Source organism: Nasonia vitripennis, chromosome 2, assembly GCF_009193385.2.
Source record: "Nasonia vitripennis strain AsymCx chromosome 2, Nvit_psr_1.1, whole genome shotgun sequence".
Classification (NCBI taxonomy): Eukaryota; Metazoa; Arthropoda; class Insecta; order Hymenoptera; family Pteromalidae; genus Nasonia; species Nasonia vitripennis.
Genome location: NC_045758.1, coordinates 1,417,640 through 1,444,049, shown reverse-complemented (window position 1 = coordinate 1,444,049; position 26,410 = coordinate 1,417,640). Strand labels below are relative to the sequence as shown.

At 51.0% G+C, this 26,410-nt stretch overlaps 2 protein-coding genes across 10 annotated transcripts in view; one reads left to right on the top strand and one right to left on the bottom strand.

Annotated features, from left to right (window-relative positions):
• The window catches only part of LOC100680007, a 74,537-nt gene extending 50,069 nt beyond the window's left edge, over positions 1–24,468 (top strand). The window contains exons 4-19 of one of the 9 annotated variants that reach the window (XM_031923116.2): positions 8,816–9,704; positions 9,839–10,623; positions 12,284–12,569; positions 14,066–14,120; positions 14,676–14,996; positions 15,082–15,429; positions 17,713–18,128; positions 18,204–18,416; positions 18,826–19,039; positions 19,114–19,295; positions 20,143–20,293; positions 20,370–20,610; positions 20,662–20,860; positions 21,001–21,249; positions 21,426–21,804; positions 22,903–24,468. In XM_031923116.2, coding sequence (XP_031778976.1) covers positions 8,818–9,704; positions 9,839–10,623; positions 12,284–12,569; positions 14,066–14,120; positions 14,676–14,996; positions 15,082–15,429; positions 17,713–18,128; positions 18,204–18,416; positions 18,826–19,039; positions 19,114–19,295; positions 20,143–20,293; positions 20,370–20,610; positions 20,662–20,860; positions 21,001–21,249; positions 21,426–21,804; positions 22,903–23,280 — 5,304 coding nt within the window. In that variant the 5' untranslated portion in view covers positions 8,816–8,817 and the 3' untranslated portion in view covers positions 23,281–24,468. Of the gene's footprint in view, positions 1–8,815; positions 9,705–9,838; positions 10,624–12,283; positions 12,570–14,065; positions 14,121–14,675; positions 14,997–15,081; positions 15,430–17,712; positions 18,129–18,203; positions 18,417–18,825; positions 19,040–19,113; positions 19,296–20,124; positions 20,294–20,369; positions 20,611–20,661; positions 20,861–21,000; positions 21,250–21,425; positions 21,805–22,867 lie in introns of all 9 variants that reach the window. The other 8 variants (XM_031923118.2, XM_031923119.2, XM_032597414.1 and 5 more) reach the window with 8 other exon arrangements.
• Positions 24,469–25,099: 631 nt separating this feature from the next.
• LOC100118453 (39S ribosomal protein L30, mitochondrial) lies at positions 25,100–26,325 on the bottom strand. The gene is made up of 4 exons (XM_001606878.6): positions 26,114–26,325; positions 25,902–26,024; positions 25,699–25,825; positions 25,100–25,616 (listed from the first exon to the last, which is right to left on the bottom strand). The coding sequence occupies exons 2-4, from the start codon at positions 26,015–26,017 to the stop codon at positions 25,320–25,322; spliced, it is 540 nt and encodes a 179-aa protein (XP_001606928.1). The 5' UTR covers positions 26,018–26,024; positions 26,114–26,325; the 3' UTR covers positions 25,100–25,319.
• Between the last annotated feature and the right edge of the window lie 85 nt (positions 26,326–26,410).

The window sequence follows — 26,410 nt, the reverse complement described above, 5'->3', positions numbered from 1 at the left end:
GTACTGGCTGGCGAGGCATGCAGAGGTACCCCGTAGCGATCGTCTTCGCGACTCTCTTTTTATGCGCTGCTACCCTCCGTACACTGCCCCCTTTTAAATGCCCTGCCGCTCGCGCGCGAGTATTGTTTGTCCCTTATTTTCCCTCTCTCTCTCTCTCTCTCTCTCTCTCTCTCTCTCTCTCTCTCTCTCTCTCTCTCTCTCTCTCTCTCTCTCACTCACTCGAGCCCCGAAATATCGCGCGTATGCAAAGGTCGAGCGGACCAATCGCGAGTCTGGGAACGGATGCTGCAGGTGGTGCGCGGAACTCGCGATCGAGCCTCAATTAGAGCGAGATCTCCTGGAGAGAGTACACGCTGGAATTGTATCATACGCGCAGGCGAGACGCGGAGCAAGTGCTTGTGTCGTTATTCAATTAGGCGTGATAATTAGGAATCGCCGCTGCGAGCTTGATTGGCTGCGTGATTCGACACAATCGCGCTCGTCGCGGCGCAGCCCTTTCACCCCGGCAATTTTTCAATTAGCCGCGCTTGTCGTGCACACATACGATTTTGAATAAATAAAGAAGCTGTAGAGTTACAGGCGACCGAGGAATTCTCGGTAAACTTCGATTTTCGGCACCTGGAGCCAGACGTCTCTACTCAGCCTCGTAACTAACCCGCAGCGCGCACAATGGCTCGCTACCCCGTGGGGCGCGCGCCCGATATAATAAAAAACATTTTTCTCCCGTTTTTTTTTTAATAAACGCGCATACACTCCTCCGTTTCTTTCTTTTGACTCTCTTATTCTCGGGTACGCCTTCTCTTATTCTTCGGGCCTTTGTGACGAGGAAGGGATTTAAATACGGATCGCTTTCTCGCTTTTTTTTCACCCAGCAGCTTGTTTACTCCGCGGCTTTTTTCTCAACATCGAGTCGTACGTTATCAATTAGGCGGAAACTATGTATGGCCGAGCACGTGTCTCGTAAACCATCAAACCAGACGAGAAAAAGAACATGATCTCTCTCTCGCGAATTTTTACGGCTTTACGACCTTTTCAGCGTACACCTCGATCGTAAAACTTTCTCTCTCTCTCTCTCTCTCACCCCCTTTTCTCCGGCTTTTTTCTAGCCTCGAGTCGAGCTCCTTTGCTCCTTCTTCGCGCCCCTTGCCAAAAAGTCCCTCCGCACGCACACATGCCCGATGGCTGAATGAGCGCCGATTGTGCAGTCGTCGTCGGTTATGTGACGTGGCCCCTTCTCTCTCCCTCGTTCTTACGGGAGCTGTGCGTACTGCTATGCTGCAGCAGCGGCGGCGTTTCGGGAAAAATGGCTCCGGGTCAATCCAATATAAATCAGCGTAGAGGGAGGAGAGCTCGAGCGGCTCCATTTTTCGGGCTTAGCTTAGTCGACGCGACGACTCGCCAATTCTGTTTGCGCGATATTTCGAGAGCTAGAGGAAGAAGGAGGGGGGGGGGGGATCCGCTGTGCAGAGGTGTACACAGGTCGAAAGCCTCACCTGCGCCCTCCCCCTCTGGCAGCCAGTCGTCGACCCCCTCGAAAATTATTTAGGCATTCGATACGCAGTGTGGGACTCGTGTATACTATGCTCGCCTACGTAAAAGTCTCAGCACTTTTTACGCCTCGGCGAAGAGCCAGTGTATAGTATTGGCCGCGCGATGATTCCGTGCTTTCGCGAAATCCGGCGGAAAATTCGTCGGGCCATCAATTACAGGAGGAGTTTTCGAAAAAAATTCCGAGAAATAATATTTTGAGCCCTCGCAACTCTCGCCGCCAGGAGATGCCTATCTCACCCTCTCGGCGTCTTGACTTCTCTCCTTCGCTCTCGAAAGAGTCGACGTATCGCGGCTCCGCATCGCGCCACGTTGACACCGACTCCAGGGCTTATCTGCATCGTTCTCTCTCTTTCTCTCTCTCTCGGACTATTCACTTCGCTCTATACGCGCAGCATCGAAGTCGCGCGGCTTGTTTGAAAAGCGACAATAAAGGCTACAATGCGGCGCTGGATTTATGGCACATACACGATTGTAATAATGCAGCGGGTATAAATCTGTCGCTCCCGTGTTTGTTCCCGGGTAATCGTTTACTTCAACTGGTAACGAGTTTCCACTTCTTTTTCGGAAAAACTACCGCCCGAAGTGTGCTCGAAAGAAAAGAAAAGGGAGAGAGAAAAAAGGCTTCCCGTATCCCGCCCATAATTACGTCCCTCGGCCGCCACCGGCTTAATCTTCGCGGCCAAACTACACGCGTAATCTCTACTCTTCTTCCCCTCGCAGCTATGTCTCTCCGGAGCCCTAGAAGCCGCTGCAAATTGCGATCCATCAGGTATGCGAGAAGAATGCCGTCGACCTTGAACCAGAGGGCGGCTGCAGGATACACGCATATATACATATCCTATACGCAGTGTAGATGCGGGCAAGGGTTGCGGGACTTTACACGCTCGCATGACTCGTAGAATACACGTCGTGTCGGTTGCAGTAGTCTGTGCTCACGGCCGGATCGATTCACTCGCGCTCGCAGCTCGAGGCGGGACCGCCCTTGCCTTTAATTCTCGAGAGTGCACGCGGCCCGACAAGTTATCCATTATTTTTAAACTCGAGTGCGATCGATCGCGATCGCTCCGAAATTATTTATCGTATAAAACGCATCGGAGCTATTAATAACAAGCAATAACACTCGAGATATAACGGGAGAGCGCAAGTGAATTATATTGGTCACGGAGAAAGCGATGCTGATGCGCGCAAAAAAGGCTCGTAGGTCAGCTGTGCGTAATGAACATAAATTCGTGGGATTACACGTGCGACGCCTTTTCCGGCCTCCTCCTCCGACACAGTAGCTCTCTCTTGAGCACACACGCTTACGGAGCGGAGGGAAAATCGCCGTTGTAATAATAATCCCCGGCGTAACAAATCGCCGCCTGCAGACTGTTTTCGGAAAGCGTAATCCGAATTTTTATTTACCCTCGAGCTGTGTGTATCCTCTTAAATAAGCCCTCTCGTGTGTGTCTGTGCGCGAATTCTATGCTCCCAGGTCAGTCTCTGCACTTTAGCGCGCGCGAGCCTACCCTCCTTCCCTTCTCTGTCTATACAGCACATAACTCAGCTGAGAGAGAGAGAGAGAGAGAGAGAGCCGAGGAAGGAAGAAGAACCATAACCGTCGATCTATTTTATTCGCGCGCGACAATAGCTGCCGCTGCTCCGATACTCTCATTGTCGCGAGACTTGTCTCGCCGCGTCTACTTGGCGGAATCGCTGCGCTGATCTTATTGGAGCGTGTATATATACGGGGCCTTTATTATATTCGCGCCCGCGGATCCAGACACCGGGGGTCGCGAGCACAAAAGTTCCGAGCGTTAGAGACGCTGTAGTGTGCGTGCGCGGAGAGGAGGCGTTTTTTCGGTTTGGAAAATTGCACGTCTAAACGTATTATGCACAGGCTGCGCGTTGGTCAGTCACGATTTTGTTTTCGGTATTCGTGACCGAACCCGTTGCGGATCAATGCATGGGGTGTGCTGTAACTCGACGCGTAATCACAGTCTTCGAGTGTCCCGCGACGACACCTGCGATGCGAACAGCCGTTCGTGAGTATGCGCGCAATGTTTATACGCACTTTTATCTCTCGCCTCTGCCATTATCGTCGTTAATCAACGGCAACAGCGGCAGCCTCTACATCCCTCTCTCTCTCTGTCGGCTCGAGCTCGTGTCCCTTTTCCCTCTCTCTCTGTGTCTCAGGGCGCTTTGAAAAAAGGGAGCCGCCAACGGTCGTTCCCATTTTCCTCGGCTGGCTCTTGTGTTCCGTGTACCTTCTCTCTCTCTCTCTCTCTCGCTCTCCTGCTCCTAGACACACGACGACGAGTGTGTCGTCCTCCCGGCGGCATCTCCGATCCGGAACTCGGCGGTAGGAGAGCACGTCCCCATTGTGCCTGAAAAATTCGCACACAATGCCATCGGCTCGATGATAATTACAATAGTCGCTCTCTGCGCGTTTCGCCTATTTTGTATACTGCTCCGGTTAAAGGGAGGCGCGGCTACGAGCGAGAAAAAAAAGGGTCTCGCGTATAGTGTGCGAAAATCGTAAAACGTGTACGCATACATACATGCACCGCTCGTAAAACCGTCGGCCTGCCCACTACGCGTATCCATAACTCGCTGACGCGCGCACTCCATTATTATTACGACAATGACGATGTTTTGACCGACTTCCGATCGTATACGTGTGACTAAAGAGTCGAGACGCGTATGCCGTTATAAAACCGATTCGATTTACCTCTCCGTTTTAAGTTTCGAATAGGGCTGCCACTGTTTTAACGTCGCAGCCGTTCTTTGGGATTTATCGGCGATGCTTATCCGATCCGGGGCAGGGCCTATAAGATTATACACTCGGCGCTAGGCACCTGCTTTTCCTTTTCCTTTCTTCTTTCCGAGCCGAGCCGCGCAGTTTTCTTCTCGTTAGTGGGACGACGAAAAGCGCCGTCTCAGCGGGAAGGATATCCTAAACGCTTCTAAATGCATAACTCGCCTCTTGCCGGTATTCGATTACCAGAGCGGAGAAATTCTCCGCGCGCAATGGCTTTATGGTACACGGGAGTCTTTCTTTTTTCGGTCGTTTACAGCAGCGCGGCTATTGTCTCTCGCCGCTTGGCTTCATTGTTTGCATCATAATACCTCCCTCCCTCTCTCTCTCTCTCTCTCTCTCTCTCTCTCTCTCTCTCTCTCTCTCTCTCTCGCAGCTCTGTGCGCGCCGCGTGTGAGCGGGAGCTACTCCTTTTTTTCGGGCAAAAAGTCCCGATCGTTTCGCTCAACGGCTGTAGCCTGTGTGTCCCAGGCGTGAAATTCGGCGGCGAACGAGACTTGACTCGAGTGCTGTAATTTTTCGAGTGTGCTGCAGCCCGAAAGGGTGATGTTTATGATCTCTCTCTCTCTCTCTCTCTCTCTCTCTCTCTCTCTCTCTCTCTCTCTCTCTCTCTCTCTCTCTCTGTGTTTTCTCGCGGAAGAGGATTGCCTCGAGAGTGACTCGGAAAATTCGATTAACCCTCGCGCGCGCGTTTCTCTCACTTTTTTCCCCGGAGAAAAAACGCGTAACCGAGGGATATAACACCGCGATGACACTTTTCAGCGGTTTGTGTAGAGGCAGGTATATACTTGTATATAGTGTCTCCCTTAACGGGGATGATTTATCGCGGCCTCTTCTCGAGCGACATCCCAACATACACGCAAAATTCGCGAGATTACAAGCCGGTCAATTACGTCTGCAGCACAGCTTGACTCCACACACACACACACACACACACACACACACACACACACACATGGAGTATAGAAAACCAGTATCGCGTCGATCTCTCCTCCCCACGATCGTCTCCGATTGCTCCATTCGCTGTAGTCCAACCCCCGGTCGACTATCGGGAAGCATCTGAATACACGGGTGATCGCCAGCATCAGCGGCCGCAGAACTCGCAAAAGACACGCGCAAATCTGAGCTTATTCAAGCCTCTCACGGGTGCAACGCCCCGCAGATCTTCGGTTGATAAGATTCAAGCCCCGAGTGCCGGCGCTTGGCGGAGAGGCTGCGTGCGTACACTCCACCCCTTGTTATATTTTGCGGTGGCTTCATTATTCTTCCGGGCCTTCCTCTTTTTTTCACGCTCGCTCGCGACGCTCGTTGATACGCAGATGGCGAGTTTTCCAGCGGAATCAGAGCCCTTCGCGACGTAATTATACTCATTGTTTCTATAGAATTATTGTTTAACGTCTGTGTGTTATATTGTAAGGGGGCTGTCGCTCGGAATGAAAATCAAAAGCGGCTGCTGCGTCCATCCGTGCATGAAAGATCAAAAGACGCGTATCCCTCCCCCTCTGCGCTGATCTCCATCCGAGCGAGCTGATCAGGTGAAAGTGCATCGGAGCAGCCTATATACAGTATGCACACGCGCCTGTGTTATATGCAGTCTTCCTACGCTCGCATAATGGAGAAAGTATCAGAGCGTGAAATTGGGCCGAATCTACGGCTCTACTGTACAACGGTATTACATATAGTACGTCGATTTTGCGAGCGGCGTTAATTCGATTTTCGTAGGAGGGTATAGTACAGAGGACGCTTCGGCTGATTGATAGATCGGAGAATCGGTCTTTCGCGAGAACGAGCTAATTCGAAAATTACCGACGACGCCGCTCTATACGTGTGGGGAAGCTCACCATTAGGAGCCGCGACAAAAGGCGCCGACCGATTGTCTCGCAATTAACGCCGCGCATATGGCGCGAGTTCGTTTAATCCTTTTATCGCTGTGCTAGCGCGTTGTTATATATGTTAACCGAGGGTGCGGAAAAACGCACAACGTCTATAATGGACGCGTGCGCTGCAGCGCGAATTTTTCAAAAGAGAAACGCTTCGACAGTGCGTAATGATTCAATTCGAGTTAAAACGCGCAGCTGCTAATGGTTTCTGCCGCGCGTGAAAAATGAAACTACCGCTAATGGATATATTCCGCTCAGCCGTCGTGGCATTGAAAACGCGCGCCGGTAGCCGTGCGGATAATTCGATGCGCGCATACCTATATGTACAGGGAGTAAATAAAGAAAAACTTGGCCACGCGTCTCCTGCATATCTTGGGCGCGCGCGCGCGCGCTTCCTCGACACGCGCCTCCAGTCTGTATAAGGACGTTGGCCCTCGAGCCTCCAAGGTGAGAGCGATAGAGATGCGGAGGCGAGATAGCGAGTTCGACCTTCGCGAGCCGAGTGTCTTCTCCACCTGAGCCCACGAGGAATAATTGTAAGGTGAAATTTCACTGTTTTTTGTTTCCTCTACCTCGTCACCGCGTTCGACAGTTGCGTAGCTCTTACACAGAGAGGAAGTCTAACGGCGCGCGACACGTGCGTCGCGCTTAATTTATGCTGAAAAAAAACAGTCGATACGCACAAAAAATTACGGTTGGTCAGATCCGTGAGAATAATACAAACTCGCCTCGGGTTTTAATCACCATAGCGAACTTTAACTCATTCCGCGCACGCGCCGACGCTTAATTTAATTACTCTGCAGCCGGCGAAAAAAAGAACCCGACGCAAAAAGCGAGCATCGAGAAAACAAGGTGAAAAGTACGCGTCGTCGGGGAAAAGCTGCAGCCGAGGGAGAGAGAATCGAACAGCAGCAGCCAGATGGGCACCACACTCGAACGCGCGCCAGATGGGCAGGTGCCCTGCAACGATGGCATCGCGTAGGTAGGCACTGCATACGGAAAGCCATTCGAGTGTGGATCTAGAACGCGACGAATTTTTATGCGCGCGGCGAGCTTAAATTTATGCGCGAGCGGCTTTTCCGGGCTCTTTAAATTCATAAGCATTTATCAACGCCGCCGCCACCGCAGAGCGTATGTCGCCTTATATGTCCCAGCTAGTGTTTGTGTATAATATACGATTTTGTTTGTCGGCAACGGAGGCGACTCGCGGGGTAACCCGAGCCGTCTGCGAAAAAGCGCAGCTCTCGAAGTAAAAGTGGCCGAAGTACAAGCGCGAGGTCAGAGGAGATGAGAACGCGACTGTCTCCTCGCGCAGCGCTGCCTGGCAACAGGCAGGTATGTAAATTAGCGCACATTTTTATACCCTACAATGCTCTCTCTCTCTCACTCGCCCCCCCGAAAGGAACCGTTAAAGTTAAAACCTGCTGCCGATGCCGGTGTGTGTGTGTGTGTCTCTTTCTCGTATGTGCCGTGGGGTAAAAATCGCGTAAAAAAGAGAGAGAGAGAGCGAGACGGAGAATGAGAAAAAGAGAGCGCCGATTCCCAAGCCGCTGCTGCATCTCCCTCTCGTGCGATTATTTTCGCGAGCGATTCCTTTTCACTCCACTTTGATAGAGCCTCGCACCCCAACGCACGCGCTGATGGGGATCTCGGCTCTCTTTTTTTAAGGTTCATGGGAATCGATTTCGCGGAGAGGCTGTGCGAACCCGGGGCGTATACAGGCTCTGCTTCGGGGTTGCTTGCGCGGGGTTTGAAGTTCGGCCGAACGATTTGTTGGGAGGAAAACAGACGACAGTAGGCCGTCAGACGGAGAGAGCCGCGAAAAGGCCCCAATCATCGCGAGAATATAAGAAAACCGCCGATGCATGACGCACGTAACAAGTGCGGCTTATAAACTCATATTATCCTTCGACGCGTGTTATTTCATTAAACGAACACGCCCGGCCCGTTTAAAGGCTCCATTAACCGATCGTCCACTACTCGTTGTGCTACACGCGCAGCTATATATAGAGACGAGCGTAGAAAGTGCCAACGCGAGCTCAGGTGCGCCCGCGTTTCACCTGTTTCTCTCTCTCTCTCTCTCTCTCTCTCTCTCTTTCTCTGTTTCCCGTATGCCGCGGCAGGTGCAGCTCTTTACGAGTATAGGCCAGTCTCCGCTGCAGCCTTCCTGTGTTATTTTCGTCGCCCACTATATAGCTATATACAGCCCTAGTCCCACGCTAGTGCAGTAATTACTAGTCGAGATAAAGTAAAAAACTGCGTATAGGTCGTTATCTCCGGCTTTGTGTGTCTCTCCTTCTTCTCGGCGCGCTTCCTTGACCGAGTTTCTCGAAGAATGAAAAAAAAAAACGGCCGCATTGTCGCGTGAGAACGCGACCGTCTTCGCCCACTATCTCCACCTCCGGCCAGCTTGACTGTCGTCGCGAGAGCTGTCGTTAAGGATATTACGCTAACGGACGTGCGTTTCTCTGTCCTTTTAAAGGCGAGGGTGGACGGTTGGGCTAACGTCTTTTTCTGCGGGATGTGGGTTAGTGGAATTCTTACGGTTATCGGTTATTAATGCAACGACTTTCGCCTGCTGTTACAGAGATGCTCAAGTGGACGGTGTCCCGGTCGCTGTCGACGGCGAGCTCGACCCCCCACGGACCCGGCGGTGGTCGCAGCAGCAGCACCGCCAGCGTCAACAACAAGGCCAACGCCGGCAACAGCGCCACCGAGCGAAGGCCCTTTCGCGACCTCTCCAACACACCGCCGGCCGCCTCGAGCTCCTCCAGGAGGTCGTCCTCGCGGATGGTCAGCAACAACAACAACAACAACAACAACGTCGTGGTGGTGGACGGCGGACGCACGCCCAAGAGGACGCCGTCGCGACGCCGGCGCTGCAGGAGCCACGGCAGCGACCTGCGCGGCTACTTTCAGTCGACGAAGCCGAACCTGCGATCGGGCAAGCGGCAGTCCCTCTCGCAGCGCAGCAACTCGCCGGTCATCGAGAGCTTCTACCAGAGCACGCCGCGCGTCGACTCGGACATAGGCCCGCTGACGCTGTTCTCGCACCAGCCGCACTGCCACCTCAGCAGCTCGTCCAGCCTGACGCTGCCGCAGAACATACTGAACGAGGCCCGAGCCAACAACCTCCAGTCCCACGTCACGGACTTCTTCCAGCAGATCAGCATGGCCACGAGTCCCGAGGACGTGATGGAGAGCGAGAGCCTGCCCTTTGCCAGCCGGAGGTACGCCCTGGCGAAGGAGCAGCACAGGCACACCCCCTGCCTGCCGAAGCTCGCGAGGGTCGGCAAGCTCAACGCCCGCAACAAGACGCCCTACCACACCAAGCTCCAGATGGGCATCCGGGAGATGGAGCTCGACGAGGTCAGGCAGAGCCCGCTCGCCGGAAAGCTCCTCGGGCTGAAGCTCCTCGACCGGGACAGACCCATGTACGAGAACACGGACAACACCGTCACCGAGGTGCTCAACAGGTTCGTGTGCACACGTTATGATATAGACTCCGCGGTGTAAGCGATACCCCCCGAGGGCACGAGAAAGAATGGCCTCACAGGCTTGCAGCTCCGAACCCTCGATATAATTTTCGTCTACGATTATTCTCTCGCAGGGAGCAGGAGAGCAACTTCAAGAGCGTCGCGGAGATCCTGCTGAAGGACTCGGAGGAGCGCCGCAAGGTCGAGGAGGAGCACGTGTACGAGACGATAGCCGAGACTCCGGCGGACGAGGACAAGGCTCCGCACAACGACAGCAGCGTCTCCTCGGCCAGTCAGCTCCTGGACAACCCGTCGCCCATATCCTGGGCCTTCTGCTCGCCCTCGTCGGATCTCGAGGGCGAGTTCACGCTCAAGCGTCAGCGGGGCATCCGGCGCAAGCGACAGGCCAACAATAAGCCCGGGGACGGCGGAGTCTCCGGCAGCAAGAGGGCCAAACGGGAGCCGCTGCCGTTCATCGAGGCTGTCAACAGGCACGTCAAGAGGCTGGCCCTGGAGACCGACTTAGACTCGTCGATGCTGGAGGACAAGTGTCCGGACAAGGATGAAGAGGCGAAGGCGAAGGAGGAGGCGATGCAGACCGACGAGCCGGTTCAGCTCAGCGTCACCGACACGCTGCTCTCGGAGGAGCGCAAGGAGCACCTCCCGGAGAGCCGCGGCAGACCCACGACCAGCAACGTCTGGGACACGGACAGCCCGAAATCCTCGCTCCTCGACTCGTTCGCGACGACGACGACCACCTCGGCACTGGGCACCCCCGAGACGCCGCTAGTGGCGACGGTTCGGCGCTGCCTCAAGTACAGCCCCGAGACGCCGGGAGCCGCGACGACGTCGGCGTGCTTCAACAGAGGCTCGATCGAAATCGAGTGCTCCGCCCAGACCGAGGAGATACACGTTAAGAGTGAGTGTCTCGACCTCGTTTTCTTTTTCTTCCGCTCTTTCTCGGCTGCATGCATCGATTATTGACAGCGTCGTCGCTATTTTCCGCGCGGCGCAATTACGCGGCTGCTGCGATTTCGAGAAAGTTGATACAGCCGTCGTCGTGCGCGCGCATTATGCTAATCGCCGACCCTGTTTCGCTTTTTGCCGCACGTCAGGAGACGGGAGCTTCGAAAGCTACTCTCCGCGAAATTTCACGCGCGGTACATTTTTAACAAACTCTCCTCTTCTTCTTGTTTTCTTTTTTTAATGCAGGTATGCGCGCTCGGCCTTCGAGTATATACATATAGGATCGGGCTTTAAAGAGACTGTTGGTAGCCAGGGAAATAGCGCCGTAAATTTACATGTCTTAGATGCGATTAGCATACGAAAGCAAGGGCCGGTGGCGGCGGCGAGGTGTCCGCTCCTCTCTCTCTCTCTCTCTCTCTCTCTCTCTCTCTCTCTCTCTCTCTCTCTCCCTCCGTCTGAAAAGGGCTACTTTTTTCGCGAGAGCCTCGTCCTTGAGAGAGGCAGAGGGACTCTTTAACATAATCTCATTGAGCTCGCACCCCTTCATTTTTTCCTTCCAGTTTCGCGCACCATTGTCGCCTCTTCCTCTCTAGAAATCCATTTATCTTTTTCTAAATCAGCCATAAAGCTCATTTGCATGCCGACGGCAGCGGCTCTATTGATTAACTTTAATTATGCAAATATCGAGTTAGGCCGTTTTATCGTCGCGACTCATTTTCTCACGAGTCCCTCTCCAGCTCTCTCTCTCTCTCTCTCTCTCTCTCTCTCTCTCTCTCTCTCTCTCTCTCGGACCGGCGATTCTTCTCTTTTCAATAAACCAGCAGCGGGAGCGCATCGGCCGCAACATCATCCCCCACGCACGCTGACAATCGATCACGTAGCGCAGGGGGCTCCGCCGGCCCGGGTCTACAGCCCTGCAGCGGCGGCGTCGGCGCGGCGGACATGCGCCCCCGCGAGCAAGAGCTTTCCGCAAGCTCGACTCGGCGTCGCCGCCGCTGCTCCTCAGTCCGTCCGACCGTGCGCCAGTAACCCACAGAGCTGCTGCTCCGCAGTTCGCGATTTCGGTTAGTAGGCCCGAAAAGTGTGTGTGTGTGTGTGTATGTGTTTCGCTTCGTGTGCCGATGCAGCAGTGCTCCTTCAGTGCAGCGAGTGCGAGTGTCGGTGTGCGCGTTCTTGCAACGGTGTCTGTCTATTGTTGTTGTTATTCTCGAGGCTGTAATATTGGCAGCGTTCCATAGCCTCCTTCTCGCGAATTCTGCTGCTGCATCGACGCAAAAAGTACACGCTCGCTCGCTCGAGTACACAACAAACGCCAGAGTCGATCATCGGATTAGTCGTCGAGTTAACGAGGCGAAAGCCGTGTAGAGCAGCGTGTATAACAGATTGATGGGTTATTGATCACGCGCCGTCGCATCCCGGCAGTGCGATGCAGCCGGGGAGTAGTAGACTGCGAGTGCCGCATTGGTCGGCCGCCGAGTAGTGCGTGCCGAGATACGTCCCGGCGAAATCTTTTCCCTCTCCCTCTCTCTCCCCCTCTCGCTCGCGAATCGCGATCACGCGCTCGCAACGCTTTGCATTTCGACGAATCGATCACTAAATCGAAAAATCTTCAGTCATAAGGTGCAGGGATCTGCGTCGCGCGTACGAGGGTCCGATCCACGCGTACGTCAAGGCGAGCCTGAAGGACCCGCTGAGCGGCGAGGGCTGCGTCAAGAGGACAGCGGTGCATCGGGCGACGCCGAATCCCGTCTTCCAGGAGACCCTCGTCTTGCCTTACCCGCAGAGCCAGCAGCCGGCCCAGCAGAGCAGCTTTTACAATAACAACAACAACAACAATAATTGCGCGGCCAAGCAGGTCTCGCTCGACATCGCCGTCTGGCATCGAGATCGCAGGGCAAGGTGAGTTTCGTTTCTTTTTTTGGCGTATACACTATATCCTATTTTTACGCCCAAGGTGTCGAGTCGAGAAGCGCTGCCAGTTTCTTTTTTTCTGGCAATTAGCGCGCGCTTTCTCGGCCAAATTTCCTACTTTACGACCCACTGGCATTCACGAGCTAGCTTTAACACACCGACGATTAAATATTAACTCTCGACGCCGGTGCGCTTCCACCACATCGGTATACGAAAATAACTAGCGTAACCGAGTTAGTATTTTTTTTACGACGGCTCATCACATTAGCCAGACGCGCGCGTAAAAGCGCCATTACGTAATAGGCGCGGTGCATCCCTCAGGAGACGTAAGCAAAGTCCAAAGTTTCAGCCGCAGGCGCTCGCGTCACACGATGCATCAACGAGCTTTTCGGATCGCGCGATCGATCGACGCGGGCTGAGACGGTCGGCCAAGGATGTGTATGCGTGATGTCAAGTGGTTTTCGGTCGTCCGCGACGCATCGATCGCGAGTATAATCGAGTCCTTGATTTTAGGCAGTCGACGCTAGCCGGAAATCGTGCTTTTTCGCGGCGGAAATTGAAGCGTGAGTCGGGGGGGATTTTTAATTGCGAATCCCGAGTATAACTTTAACGTTCGCCGAATTCTCGTGATTTTCGTCGAAAGATCGAGCGCAGTCGTAGCGCCTTAAAATATACAGGGCATAAGCGGAATGACTTTCGGAGAAACCGAAAATTTACGATCCCAGCCGGCGGCGCTGATTCGTTTCCCGAACCGATCAGCTCCGCGCTCCTTTTTCATCCACGCACAAAACCTGTAAGCGCACTGTACACATCTCCCTCGGCAATCGATAGTAATGGTCGCGCTAAACGTCGCGTCGATAAGCAGCCGGAGTGTATTATACTGAAAAGAGAAAAGGAAAAAATTACACTGCACAATTTCTGCGAGTCCGTAAAAACGCGAGTGTAATTTTCGCTGGGAAATCCGGCGGGGTACGTAGAGTATAACTGGAGGGGGATCGATTCTCGCAGCGCTTGCGCAGCCAACCGACGCCCCACGTGCGGACACGATGCTGTAAAGCGTTGGTCCATGCAAAGCTCCGCGAATGTGCGTCATAATGCGATTCTCATGTAGATCTCTTGTACGGTTAGGCTATACTCCGCGGCGATACAAGCTGGCGTCTTTCTCGATGATATTATCGGGAACGTCTCGGCGTCTACTGCGAGCTTTCAGAAGAACGAAATCCCCGCGCGACGTCTGCACGCGGGAATACTACTCTACTGCTTTTATTACTACAAGAATATTATGAAGAGCACGTGATTTGAATTTTCCAATTACCCTCAGTTATTTTATACCAGCAGTAAAGCTCGCCGCGATGCTGAATCTCCAATTCTGAATAATTCAAAGAGCTTTCATCAAGCTCCGCCGCTGGAATCCTCTTCGCTACCCCACTGCGGCACTCCCTCTCACTCTATCTAATTTCGACGCATATTTTCGTGTGTTTCAGGCGCAGCGAACTGCTGGGCTGCATGACTCTGCCGCTGCCGCTCTCGCAGGACAAGGTGAGTTTCTATGACTTATACGATTAATCGCTTACGCTCGCGGCGATAAAGTCTCGAATCTTTTGGCTCCGCACGCGCAGAGCCCACGTTATCACGTAACCGAGCGCGATCGAATCTCTCGCACCTCGGCATTACGGCTGATTGAATAAAGGAAAACTTTTCGATTTTCCAAGTGCGTTCGTCGTAGGACTTCCTTCTCTCTTCCGCGTGCGCTTCGCATAGCGGGACCGTCAGGGTCACGGCTAAGCCGATTTTCCCCGCGAGCGGAGTAGCAGTCGTCACTCGACGTCCGACTGCACGACGCGACGCACCGAGTGTGTGCACAGCTCCGGACATGATCGTCGTCGCGATATACTGCATGGCCTTCCTCGTCGCGGGGATCCTCCTCAAGATCTTCATGATATTTTGACAGTAACTGGAAACGCTCGCGTGCCGTGGTCTGCACGGTATAGATGAGGAGAAAGTGCCGAGTAATACGCGCGAGCTTACCGAGCGATCGCTCTCAAGCGTTATACGCGCAGCACGTCTGATCGAAAATGGTTTTTCTGTTTGCAGGAAGCAACATGGCACCCTCTGGAAGCCGGCTCGGGCCGCAACAGCAGCGCGGCGCCAGCGAGCAGTGCCTACAGCGGCGTCGAGGGCCGCGGCTCCGTCGTCATCTCGCCGCCCCTGTCCAAGGACGGCGCCGGCAGCGAGTCGCTAGATAACAACAACAGCACCGCCGGCGACGATCTCACCTACCTCCGGCACCTCGAGCTCGAGCCCATCGATCCCCTCACGGGACTTCCTCTGCATCCTGGATTCACGGCCAGGGGCGGCAGGACGCCCTGCACCACCACCCGCAGACTCGTCAGGCCCGCTGCTAACGCTAATCAGGTGGGTTTCGCTTACATATTAGACAGAGAAAAAGTATCGGGTTACTTGGAGAAGGTTCTTATCTAACGCTTCGCTTGCATTGCAGGTGCCATGGGGCTTCTCGCTGTCCTGGGGCCGACCGCCTCGAGTCGAGCGCGTCGACCCTGGCAGTCCGGCGGAGCGATCCGGTCTGAGGCCGGGCGACTACGTGGTCTTCGTCGAGTCGACCAACGTCGTCACCCAGCCCCGCGACGACATCCTCGAGCTCATCCAGACCGCGACGAACCAGCTGATCCTCGAGGTGTACCGTCGCGGTGCCCACGGACACGCTGCTACAGGTGGTGGCACCGCCTCGTCCAGCCACAGACGCAGCTCCGTCAACGTGACGCTTCAGGCACCGGTGATCGGCGTCGCGCCGTCGAGTCACCATCACGCCATCGCCTTCACCGCCGAGGTCGGTACTGGCGTACTCGTCTGAGGGGAGGCTCTGATGAAAGTTCCTTTGATTCTTGAGCGAGAGAGAGAGAGAGAGAGAGAGAGAGAGAGAGAGAGAGAGAGAGAGAGAGAGAGAGATATGCTTTCAGTCTGTTTTTATTGAACTTGTTGGGATTTGTCGGTCGTAGCTTTACCAAAGAGACGCGTGTTGGGTTACTCAATGGAACTTTCAAACAGTCGGGGAAGGATAGTTGCGGAAAGTATACTCAGAGAATGAATATATAAGTGAGAGAGCGCTGCAAGTGCTGCTAGAACATCAAGCATATTCTGAACTTCCATTCTGTCGCGAGAAAATAAAAGACGAATGATGTTTTTACGAGTACAAACGAAGCATGGGCATGTTCAGTTGTACGGATTTTTGTGATTCAGAATATAGCTTTAAAAATGATGTACAGAGACTTTTTTTAACTAGATACTGACATGTTTATTTGATGCGAATAAATGATTTATCGAGTTTTATACTGTGAAGTATAGACTGCAGACCGAGCAATCCGAGTGAGAGATTGCTGAGGCCACTTTTGCATAGCTATAAAAGATACATTTAAAGTGAGAATTTTCTCTGGGTGCTCGACATTTGCGTAAATATTTACAAAGTGTCAGTGCTTTCCAATAATTTGGGCGTGTTCTTTGTTTTTTGATGTATAGCCGTCTACTCGTTAACCTTTAGATGCATAGCTTGCTATTTCTTGTTATCAAGTGGAGAAAAATGTGTTTCATAGCGTTTAGATATTGTTCGTGAGTTTTTGTATTAGTCGTTGAGAAATTTAGAAAACGTATTTTGTCAATTGCTTTCTTCGATCGTACGCTAATGCATCTGAACGGTTAATTTTGCCTCCTGAAAATTCGAGGCTATCAGTGAGTCATAGCTTGTAGTTGACATTTCAAATTTATAAGTATAAGATTGATGTATACGTTTTTTGTACAAATGGCAGCTTCTAGGTTTACGTTGTAAATATCGACTTTTTATGGATTTTAGGCTAATTTTATTTTGACTTTGAATTGGACACTGCTAATTCAATTTCGACAGATTGTTACCTTCAGAAAAAGAAATTGCGCTTGTATATTATGATATATAAACATAAAATCGTATTGTAAATACGTTTTTGTTTGAGTAACGTTGGACGTTCGAACGAAGAGCCATAATCATTTTGCACCGAAAATTTCGCACCACAAAATTCACGTTTCATTGTACATAGCAACCATATTCCGGCATACGAACATGCGCGATAAGAAAATCAAAGCGACAGGTCGAACGAAATATCGTATTGTGAATACGATTTTAAATTCGATGTCGATATATATTACGATAAGCATATTTTTATATATCACGATGAAAAAAAGCAAACAAAACGCATTGCCAGCTTTCGATGTACGCATGATAGTCACAGTTGTAGATTTATATAGAGACGCGCGGAATTCGTTGGAATTTCCTTGAATCGAGAAATGCATAGGCCGCAAGCAAATACCAATGATTGCTAGAATGAGGCTTCTCTGTGTTATGTAAAAAGCGAAATCCATCCACGTGTCCCTCCTATCAAATCCAAGGTACAACGCTCATCGCACATACCACACTACATTCCCTCATTCGACTCTAAAGCTTCACGCAAACGCACACATACTTATACACACGATGCGATACGTCTCTCGTATCGAAGAACCCAGAGCTTATTACTATTAATTATTAGTTAATTATTTAGTTAATCATGTATTTAGTTATTATTATTATTATTATTATTATTATTATTATTTAGTTATTCTAATGATTATTATTTTCCTACGAAGTTATATAATTTATGCGTTTTTCTATGTTACGTTATGTATGTGTCTTTGCTGAGCGCGTCGGTGTAAACTTATGATTTTTGCGATGACTGTGTGCGTGCGACTACTGTATAGATTAATGAATACAAGATTACGTTCTGTATAAGCTCGGCTTATTTGTTGGCAACAAATTTTGTTTTAAACTTGAAAAGCAATGGTATTTTTATTTTTCATTTCACCCGCATCATTCACGTCATCCGAGACATCCCCTGCATACACCGAGTCATATTCAAAACATTTACTACCTCCGCTGACATTGCTATGACTGTAATCCACTTAGAACTAGGCCAGCCAGCTGAATTCAATTTTTTTCTTAATCCAAAGCCTCGACCCCGCACCGGCAAAAAACTGCGCAAACTCGAAAGGAAGCCAGACAAATTCTCTGCCCGCAATACATCCGTCTCTTTTCTCTCCCGTACCGCAGGCCTTTCCGAATCTGGCGGCGGACGCGCCGCCCGAGGAGGAGCTCAGCGTTCGCGAGACGCGCTACTGGACCTGCTTGAAAAGCGGCCAGGCGCGTTTCCTCGCCCCGTTGACCGAACGCCGCGACGTCCTCTCCGCGGCGGACCACATGATCCTCTTCCAGAACCTCGAAGAACTTTCGAAGATCTCCGAGGAGATACGGGACGAGGGCGGCGGTTTAGAGAGCTACCTCAACCGGGTGCCCAAGATCACCGCGGCCTACAGGAGGTACCTCAGCGGACTTCAGCGCGCCTGCTGTCTGCTCGTCGCCCTCAGGAAGAACTCGGCCTTCGCCAAGATCGTCTGCGAGCCCGCCGTACCCAGGAGGCGCAAGCCCGACCTGACGGGTGTGCTCCTGCAGCCGCTGGAACATTATAGGTGAATTTCCCGTAAATCGCGCAGAGTAATAACGGACTCGCGCGCGAGCAATCTCTCTATGTCGATCCTCCACAGGGAGATGACGAGGCTGCTGTGCCAGGCCTGTCCCCGCAACTGCCAGGCGGTGCGCGACCTGGCTCAGGGCTACCGGGAGGCGACGGCCAACGCCGCAGTGATGGAACCACCCCGAGACACCGGCCGGCCCCTGCTGAGCTTGCAGGAAGTCGAGTCTCGGCTGGTCTTTGCGCGTTGCAAGCCCTTCGCTCTCGCCGTTCCCGGCAGACAATGGTGAGAGACTTTACTTCAAAGTGCTTCTGCGGCGGCTTTGTGCCCCCTTAATCATACTCCGCCTTGGCTTGAAGAGGCGCGCTTTTGTTCTTACGGTCGGTGATTCGGGCGAGAAATCGAGCTCGCTTGAAAAAATTTCGAGTCTCTTTTGCCGCTTCTTGAAATTTTGAAGCGCTCGTAGCTTCGCGCGTTAACTATTCACGGAGAGCTCTCGCTGCGGAGACAGAGATTACGACTCGTGCATTAGTAATGCGCTCTCCGCCGTCTCCGCGGCGTTATCTCCTCCGAGCAGCCATTCCGCTTTAGAAAAGTGACGTCGAATGATACGTAAAGTAGGGGGCTTAGCCCCTTATCTCTCCGCGCGTAGAACACCTGTATAATTCACATATTTTCAACCTGTATAAATCAGGCTCTTCGGCGGCGCGCTGGCCAAGGTCGAGGGTCGGGGTCGACTCCAGCCCACGTGGGCCCTCCTCCTGACGGACCTGCTGGTGTTCGCGCGCGTTTCGCGCGACCGTGTGCTCTTCGTCACGGAGGAGCCCCTCAGACTGGCCTGCATCGCCGAGGCCTGCTTTACTGTTCGCAAGCGGCCCACGGAGTTTCGGTTGCAGGTCACGACACAGGTACGCGTTTTTATTAAAATTCTCAAAGGGGTGTACGTGGCACCCCCTGATTCTTTTCGATCAAACGTTCGCAGCCCAGCGTACCAGGCGAGAACCCGGTGGCCTCGACGGAAGTGGTGCAGTGCGCGGGTACCGGTGGCGGAGGCGTCGCCGGTGGCTGCAGCCCTCACAGTCGGCCCAGGCGGAGACTCCTCATTCTGCGCGCCCCCAGCCCCGAGCTCAAGGCCGTCTGGCACAACCTGCTCCAGCGGCAAATGTAAATTCGCTACTCTGCTCGTCTGCTCTGACGATCCACAGATTAGAGAACGATTTATACCTTATACACTCTATATCTGCTGCATCCGCATTTATTATCATATTGATTTACGCATCGTTGTCGTGCTATTGATATTGTCCGTGGTTTGGATGGTGTGTGAATTTTTGATTTGGTGTGCCATGCAATATAGGGCTTTATGATTTCCTTTATTTTGTGAATTAAAACAAAAGATCGTTTCGTACAAGAGGAATCAGTTTGCTTTTACTTTTTAGCAGTAGTGCAATGTTTTACGATTATATCTGCATGCGAAATTATATTACGACACCTAACGATATTTTTCCACTTGAACTATAAAATAGTAGACAAAATTCAAAATCGTCTAACAAAACTGCCTCTCACTTCCAACTCAACGGATGTGAATATCTGCAAAGATCAAGTCTCCCCAAACGTTGTAAAAAAAAAAATTATTTTTCTACCCCCTCCTACGTACCTGAGTGCGAGTACAATCGATATTCCAATATCAACAAGTGTACAAAACCTCGCTGAAATACATGCATACTCAGTTGAAGAATCAAAGAATAAGTTTTATGCTACCCCCCAGAAAATAATCGTGAAAATCAGAACAGAGCACGTAACTACAATGCACGTCTTGGCTGCGAAAAGCTTGAACGTAACAACGTACATCTAATCTGTACACAGCATGCGCGAAATTATACGAGCAATGCAAGCATCGCGTAGTCATTTGAATGATCGCAAGAGTAGAGAAAATAGTCGACGCCACGTGTGAGCAAAGCAAGGCGAAATAAAGCGGTCTCGAACCCCCCACCAGAAATCTGGTCTATTACAGAATCTACGTGAACACGGGCTACGGGACGGCCAGCGGAGCCGACCCTGGACTCGAGAGTCCCGACGACGACAGTCCCACCGGCCTCGGAGGTGGTGTCATCAGCAGCTACCTCACCGCGCACGGCCAGCGCGAGCTCGCCAGCAGCCCAGAGGTAAAGCTCCTATACCTCTGCCATAACTTTGGTCAACCAAATCGAAGAACGTGGTACACAGGTGGGCTGTTCGTAGGTTTACAGGTCGACGCAGCAGCTGGACGAGGACAAGCTGCAGCAGTCGGGCGACAGCCTGGAGCTGATGCTCATGAAGAACTCGAGCCAGCATCACCAGGAGGACAATCATCTGGCCCAGTGGGTGCGCAACTCGCATCAGATACCGCCGCCGGACCACGAAGTCCCCATCGAGGAGTGGACGCCCGAGGAGCTGGCCGCTCGCACCCCCCGGGAGTCCTCGGCTCGCGATTTCTCCGAAGGTGAGTTCGGTCGTCCCCCGCGTACACTGTCAGTCCTTATCTGAGAAATAGTCGTGATGGACATGTTGACAGTGACGGAGGAGAGTACAGTAGTCAATTCGGACGTGGAGCAGCAGAGCACCGCGTCCAGCGCGAGCCTCAGCACCGTCAAGTCCAACAGTCTGCCCAACCAACCGTCGAGCAAGAAGAACGGCAGCCTCATCAAGGACGCGTCCTCCGGCTCGATCAACATCTGCAGGAGGTGTCACAGGTATACCTCGTCCCCGATCCCTGCCGACCCCCGTAATGCTTATCTCACCTCTCGCACACTCGAGCACACCATATAATACAGTTATATCGACATCTCATAAATGCGCATTGAGGAACCATGTCTGTTTTATGGAAACGTAGTAATATGCGTCGCAGGTCAGGCTGCCCGACGCCGCCGCCGTTAGCTCGCGATCCCTTCTCGCCGCTACCCCCGAAAATCGCGGTCCTCCCACCGACGCCGGATCTCTGCTCGAAACACGCCAGGGGACTTCGCAACGGACTCTACGACAGTCCCGGGAGAAACAGCCCCAGCAGGGCCTTCTCCGCGGACGGTACCACCGAGGACGGCAGCGAGGACGACCTCGACTGCGACGGAGAACCGCCTTACAGGTTTTTATGCCGATTTTACAAATCATCGCTTATTATACGAACAATATAGCCATTGATCGCCGCCGTACTTTATAAACATGTAACAAGCCTAACCATAAGCTATATCTCTAACCACTCTCAAACATCATCACAAACATCATCACACCGCATCATCGAACCGGCTCCGCAAAACTCAGCAAACTGACCTTGACGCGCAGAGCCCTGCGCCGTTTCGGCACGATGAGCAGCCTCGATCAAGACGACGAACTGGACGCGGAGCTGCAGACGTCGACGACGGCCGGGGAGGACGACACCACCACGACCAACAGCAGCCTGGACATCGAGTCGCCTCCACCGCCGCCCTCGGGTCTGCGCGCCTGGACGCTCCGGGCCAGTAGCTACGTCGTCAGCAAGATGCTCCAGCCACCGGCACCTCCGGAGAGGACAGAGTTCAGTTTGGATCCGAGCAGCAACGGCGACGAAGAGGGAACGACCTCCGGAGGAACTTCTGGCGACGATATCTGGGGCACGCCGACGTCCGGGGGTCCGGACGACGAGAGCTTCACTGGCAGTCCGGTAAGGCTGTGGTTGCGGTCTGTGAAATATACCGAGCCTCCGCGTGTGATAATCTGTATACTCTTTTATCTTCTTTCTTCTATTTATATGATCGTTTTGTTTCTCTGGGCCTGGCTTGGTAATAATTTGTGATGATGTTCGATGTACTGTACTTGCAAGCCAGGGCTCACGACGATTTATTTTCTTTCGTTTGAAGGTACAAGCTACACTTTGATTTATTTTTACGAGCCACTCTTTTGACACACGTTTTCCCGACGGGACTGCGTGGAGTTCTTTTTTTTAACTATTCTATCCGCTAAAAGAAATGTGTTGACTGCGATTATCATTAATTTGTAATTGGAGAATCGGTCGCAATCGACAGATTTCTTTTGGCAAAGCATGAATTTATACTTTTTTTTTAAATTATACCTATGAGTTGAATGCAAAATTTTAAAGTCGAGTATTTATTCAATATGCGCCTCGTGGTATACGAGGCTTCAGAGTATGTATGCTATAGAATGATTTATTATCTTGCACCCATATTGAATTCGCTTCGGGTCTTGGCTTTGTTGCTTACGTCGAATTTGAAAAGTATCTCGTTTGATTTTTACCAAATATGAGGTTTGTAATATAGTAAAGAATAATTTGGCTTTCGTATTGGATGCACTTTTGTGATCGAGAAGCGAAAATAGGAGAAATTTAATTATCCCCCACGCATACCTTATTAATGAAATCCTGAACTTTTACATTTGGCAAGCGAAGTTGGGCCTGATTAATCGTTTTACACTTGCAATTCTTAAGAAAAAATCCAGCTCCGTTTCCTCAGTAATTGAAATTACAAAATATATTACACTGTGTAAGGACACGTAGGCCTGTACCTTCATGAATCTCGCGCATACGCGGAGGATCGAAATCAATGCGTAAGTCGGGTGCGAAATCAGCACACCTCTCGTATCGGATAAAGAAATCGGCTCGCACCCCACTAACACATAATCAATCAAGTATCTAATATAGCATAATATTATATTATAAGCTTCGCACGCCACTGCATGTCAAATACGATGCTTGCCCTCTGTTTGCAAAGAATCACTAGCCCGAGCTGTGCCCTGACTTCCCTAGCCGCCGTCGAACGGCGCCAGCAACTTCCATCACCACCCGCACCACCAAATGCACAGCTACCAGAGCATCGGCAGCGGGGGCAGCAGCGCGAGCCTCGGCGAGGACAACTACGGGCTCAACCTGCACTGCGACGAGGACGACGAGGAGCTCGACGACGAGGATCCGAGCCGAGGCGAGCCCGAGTCCGAGGGCGAGGACTGCTCGTTGCCCGAGCTCAGCATGGAGCAGCTTCTTGGCGGCAGCAGTACCCTCTCGTGCAGCGTCGGTACCGGCTCCCTCCGATCGTATCTGGGCAGACGGAGACTGGAGCCGCTTCCGGAGGAGGAGGACTCGCTGTCGATCGGCAGCGGCAAGCACCAGCAGATCGGCTGGTGGTGACAGCGGGAGCAGCTCGCGGCGGACGAGCGCTTCGCCAAGCTCAGCCAGGAGGACGAGGACTTCCGGCACAAGATCCTCACGCTCCACCACAAGCTCTCGAACGAAGCGGCGGCGGCTGCTGCGGACGAGGAAGCCGCTGCCCTGCAGCTGACGCCCCGACGACTGCGCGAGCTCGAGCTGGTGGTCAAACGCGCCGAGGAGACCTTCGACCGCAACGCCATGAAGCTCGCCGAGGAGGTCGCCGCTGCCGCCGCTCTCGACGAGGATGACTCCAGCAGGCCGGCGAGGAAGAAGCGCGTCGAGTTCGAGGACCTCAAGGCCGCCTCCGAGTCGAACTTCCTGAACAGGCTGCGCATCCGCAAGCGCAGTCTCAAGCTGCTAAGCTTCCTCGGCTCCAAGAGCCAGGACAGCAGCGGCAGCAAGGCCCAGGAGGAGCGGGCCGCCAGGTTGCTGAAGATGTACATGCCGGAGAAGTCCAGTCCTGCGGCTGCAAGCTCGGCGACCTCCAGCTCCGGGCCGAACACGATAGCGATACACCACACGTCGAGGGACCGCAGGTTCTGGAGGTTGAGGAACAGGCGCAGGTCCAGCTCCACCTAAGGGCTTCTGCTGCGGCTCAGACGCGCACACGTTGACCTTCTAGTTCGATACGAGCGCCGTTGTTACCGATGACGATGATGATGATGATGATGATGATGAGCGTATTTTCTTTTCACTCTCTCCGCGTGCATATACGCGAGTTGTAAACTCGTGCACCTGTGTATTAAGCTAGAGATTATTACATGAATAATAAATGCCTTTGATAAAGTTTATAATTGTTACATGCGAAGCGTGCAGCGTTGTAGTGGTGTCTATTGTTTGACGACATGATTTACCGTGTAAATTGTAGTAGAGATGAGAGCTGGTGAGATGCAGATAATCAAAAGTAGACGGCTCGATCGTTTGATTCCTGTGTATCGCATTAAACTGTCGGCCGACGAGTTGAGTGTCCTAATAGGTGAATAAGTCCGGCTGCGGGTGAATATAGCGTTTCGTTTTTCTATTAGAACATATAGCGTGCCAATAGTTATCTGTGAAAGATGAAAAGCCTAGTTCCGGCGTACACACGATAGACAATTTAGGTGTTTCTACTATAAGTAGTCTCGCGCATAAAAGTTTAAAAAAGAACAAAAAAAAAAAAATCAACTAGCTGCAAAGGCTTTAGACATTTATAAATACCTGAATGCTCGTTATTTTTCGAACTTCGCCTGGAGTAAACCAATTTTCTAGCCACAAAATATAACTTGTGCTTAAAAGAGAGCTGCATTTTTTCCACATCAGATTGTGTCCGTATAAATGTATCTTTCCGCATAGAGAGGCGTTATTCTACTATGTTGTTAAATTCGTCTTGCAATCACGCGACGACCGTAGTTTGTAAAACGATCTATACTTGTATAAGCGAAGAAGTTCGAGCGAGAGTAAGTCAAAAGAATCAATTACACATAACACGTCACATAGTCCATAATCTCTCTCTCTCTAACTTGTGGCGCCCGGTGAGATAACGTCCGCACAGTCAATAAACGAGCGAGAAATGGCCTAAGAATTCGTCTACCACGAAAACAATGACGACGACGACGATGATCTTGAAAGGAGCATAGCGAGCGTAATCGAATTTATCAGTGAGCCACTGTACTTTTATTAGGTCCGCACGACTGACCAAATGGCGGCACAATCATCTTCCACTTATGATATATGCCTTGTGCTCCTGAAGTAAGACAAACTTGAGATTTCATTGAAATTATACGATTACTGTTGGTAGGTTGTAAATTAGCCGTCAGGCTGAAAGTACGAATAAATTATATTGTTTGTTCAATCTGTTTTTTGTATTTCACACTGCGACAAATAAATCTAAATAAATAGAAAGGTCAATTTTTTCAAAGATTCATCTATAATCTTTGTTTTTTAACAATTCATTTTCATAAATTTACTTTAAAAATGTTGTGCCGACTTTTCCTTACAAAATTTTTAAAATAAGCTTATGTTTATAAATTAAGTAACAATTATGGTGTGTTATCAAATCCTAGAAGCCACTTGAGCCTCAGTTTTTCCTGCAGAGTATCCCCGTCTAATCTCCTTGGATTATTTCTAAACTCTTCTGTTGCTTTATACCGTTTTTCATCAACAGGTGGAAAAATCATCAGCTTTCCATTTTCGTGAAGGTAAGTACTCACGGAATCTGTATCTGGTAAATTGTCTGGCATTTCTATGGGAGTTACTTTGATCAGATGCTTTATGCTCCACAATAAAGCGCATATTTCTGGGGTGTTCTTTACAATAGTTGTATGCTTGCATTTTTTCTATAACATTTTGAAGAATTATAAAAATTATTTTATAAAATCTAAATATCTGGACTCATTATTGGTGTAATAAACAACCTACCTCTGAATCAAGACCTAAACTTTTCAATGTGTTCTTATCCCAGTGTGGATTGCCTTTTAATGGTTTGACTCGTTCAATCAAGAAAAGTTTGGTGGGTTTTATCGGTGGATCTTCATGATCAGGGTACCTTTATAATACAATTAATTTTTTAGAATAAGACGAATATTTTTTATGCATTTTAAATGCGTAAAGGTTAAGTTTACCTGGGATAATAGGTGATAAGGCCGTACTTCTTTCCATCTTTTGCCCATTGCTTGGGGATACTATTATGCTTGTAATATCGCACTTGAGTGTATACAACTCTTACTGCTTTCAACATTTTGTAACTGGAAAATAATTTTCAACAATTTACAAAATAACGACAACGATTGCGTTTTATACGTCGTGTGTAGACACAAATTTATACTAAATTTACCTTGGTTAATCACAGATGAATGCTAATATTATTATATTTAACGAATACACGATAATTCAAACAATTCAATGCACGTTGGATACTATTGAAACAATTTGATTAGTGAAAATAGTTTAACATCACAAATCTGAGATTACGCACAAGTAGGCGCAATCTCAGAGGTTAGGAAAGCTGTATAAAGCTGGGTTGCGAGTTGGATCTTTATCTCTACAGTCGCAAGATGGCGCCAAGTGTCATTTCTTCGTTTAAATAGCTCGCAGTTCTACCAAATTAAAATTTAAAACTTCTCGAATCAAA

Bases quoted from the DNA above. Each gene is read 5' to 3' on its own strand.
- LOC100118453 (XM_001606878.6), bottom strand. From the start codon at position 26,017: ATGTTGAAAGCAGTAAGAGTTGTATACACTCAAGTGCGATATTACAAG. The intron at 25,826-25,901 runs GTAAACTTAACC...TGTATTATAAAG, and splicing joins CTTATCACCTATTATCCCAG to GTACCCTGATCATGAAGATC. The intron at 25,617-25,698 runs GTAGGTTGTTTA...AAAATGTTATAG, and splicing joins GTTTAGGTCTTGATTCAGAG to AAAAAATGCAAGCATACAAC.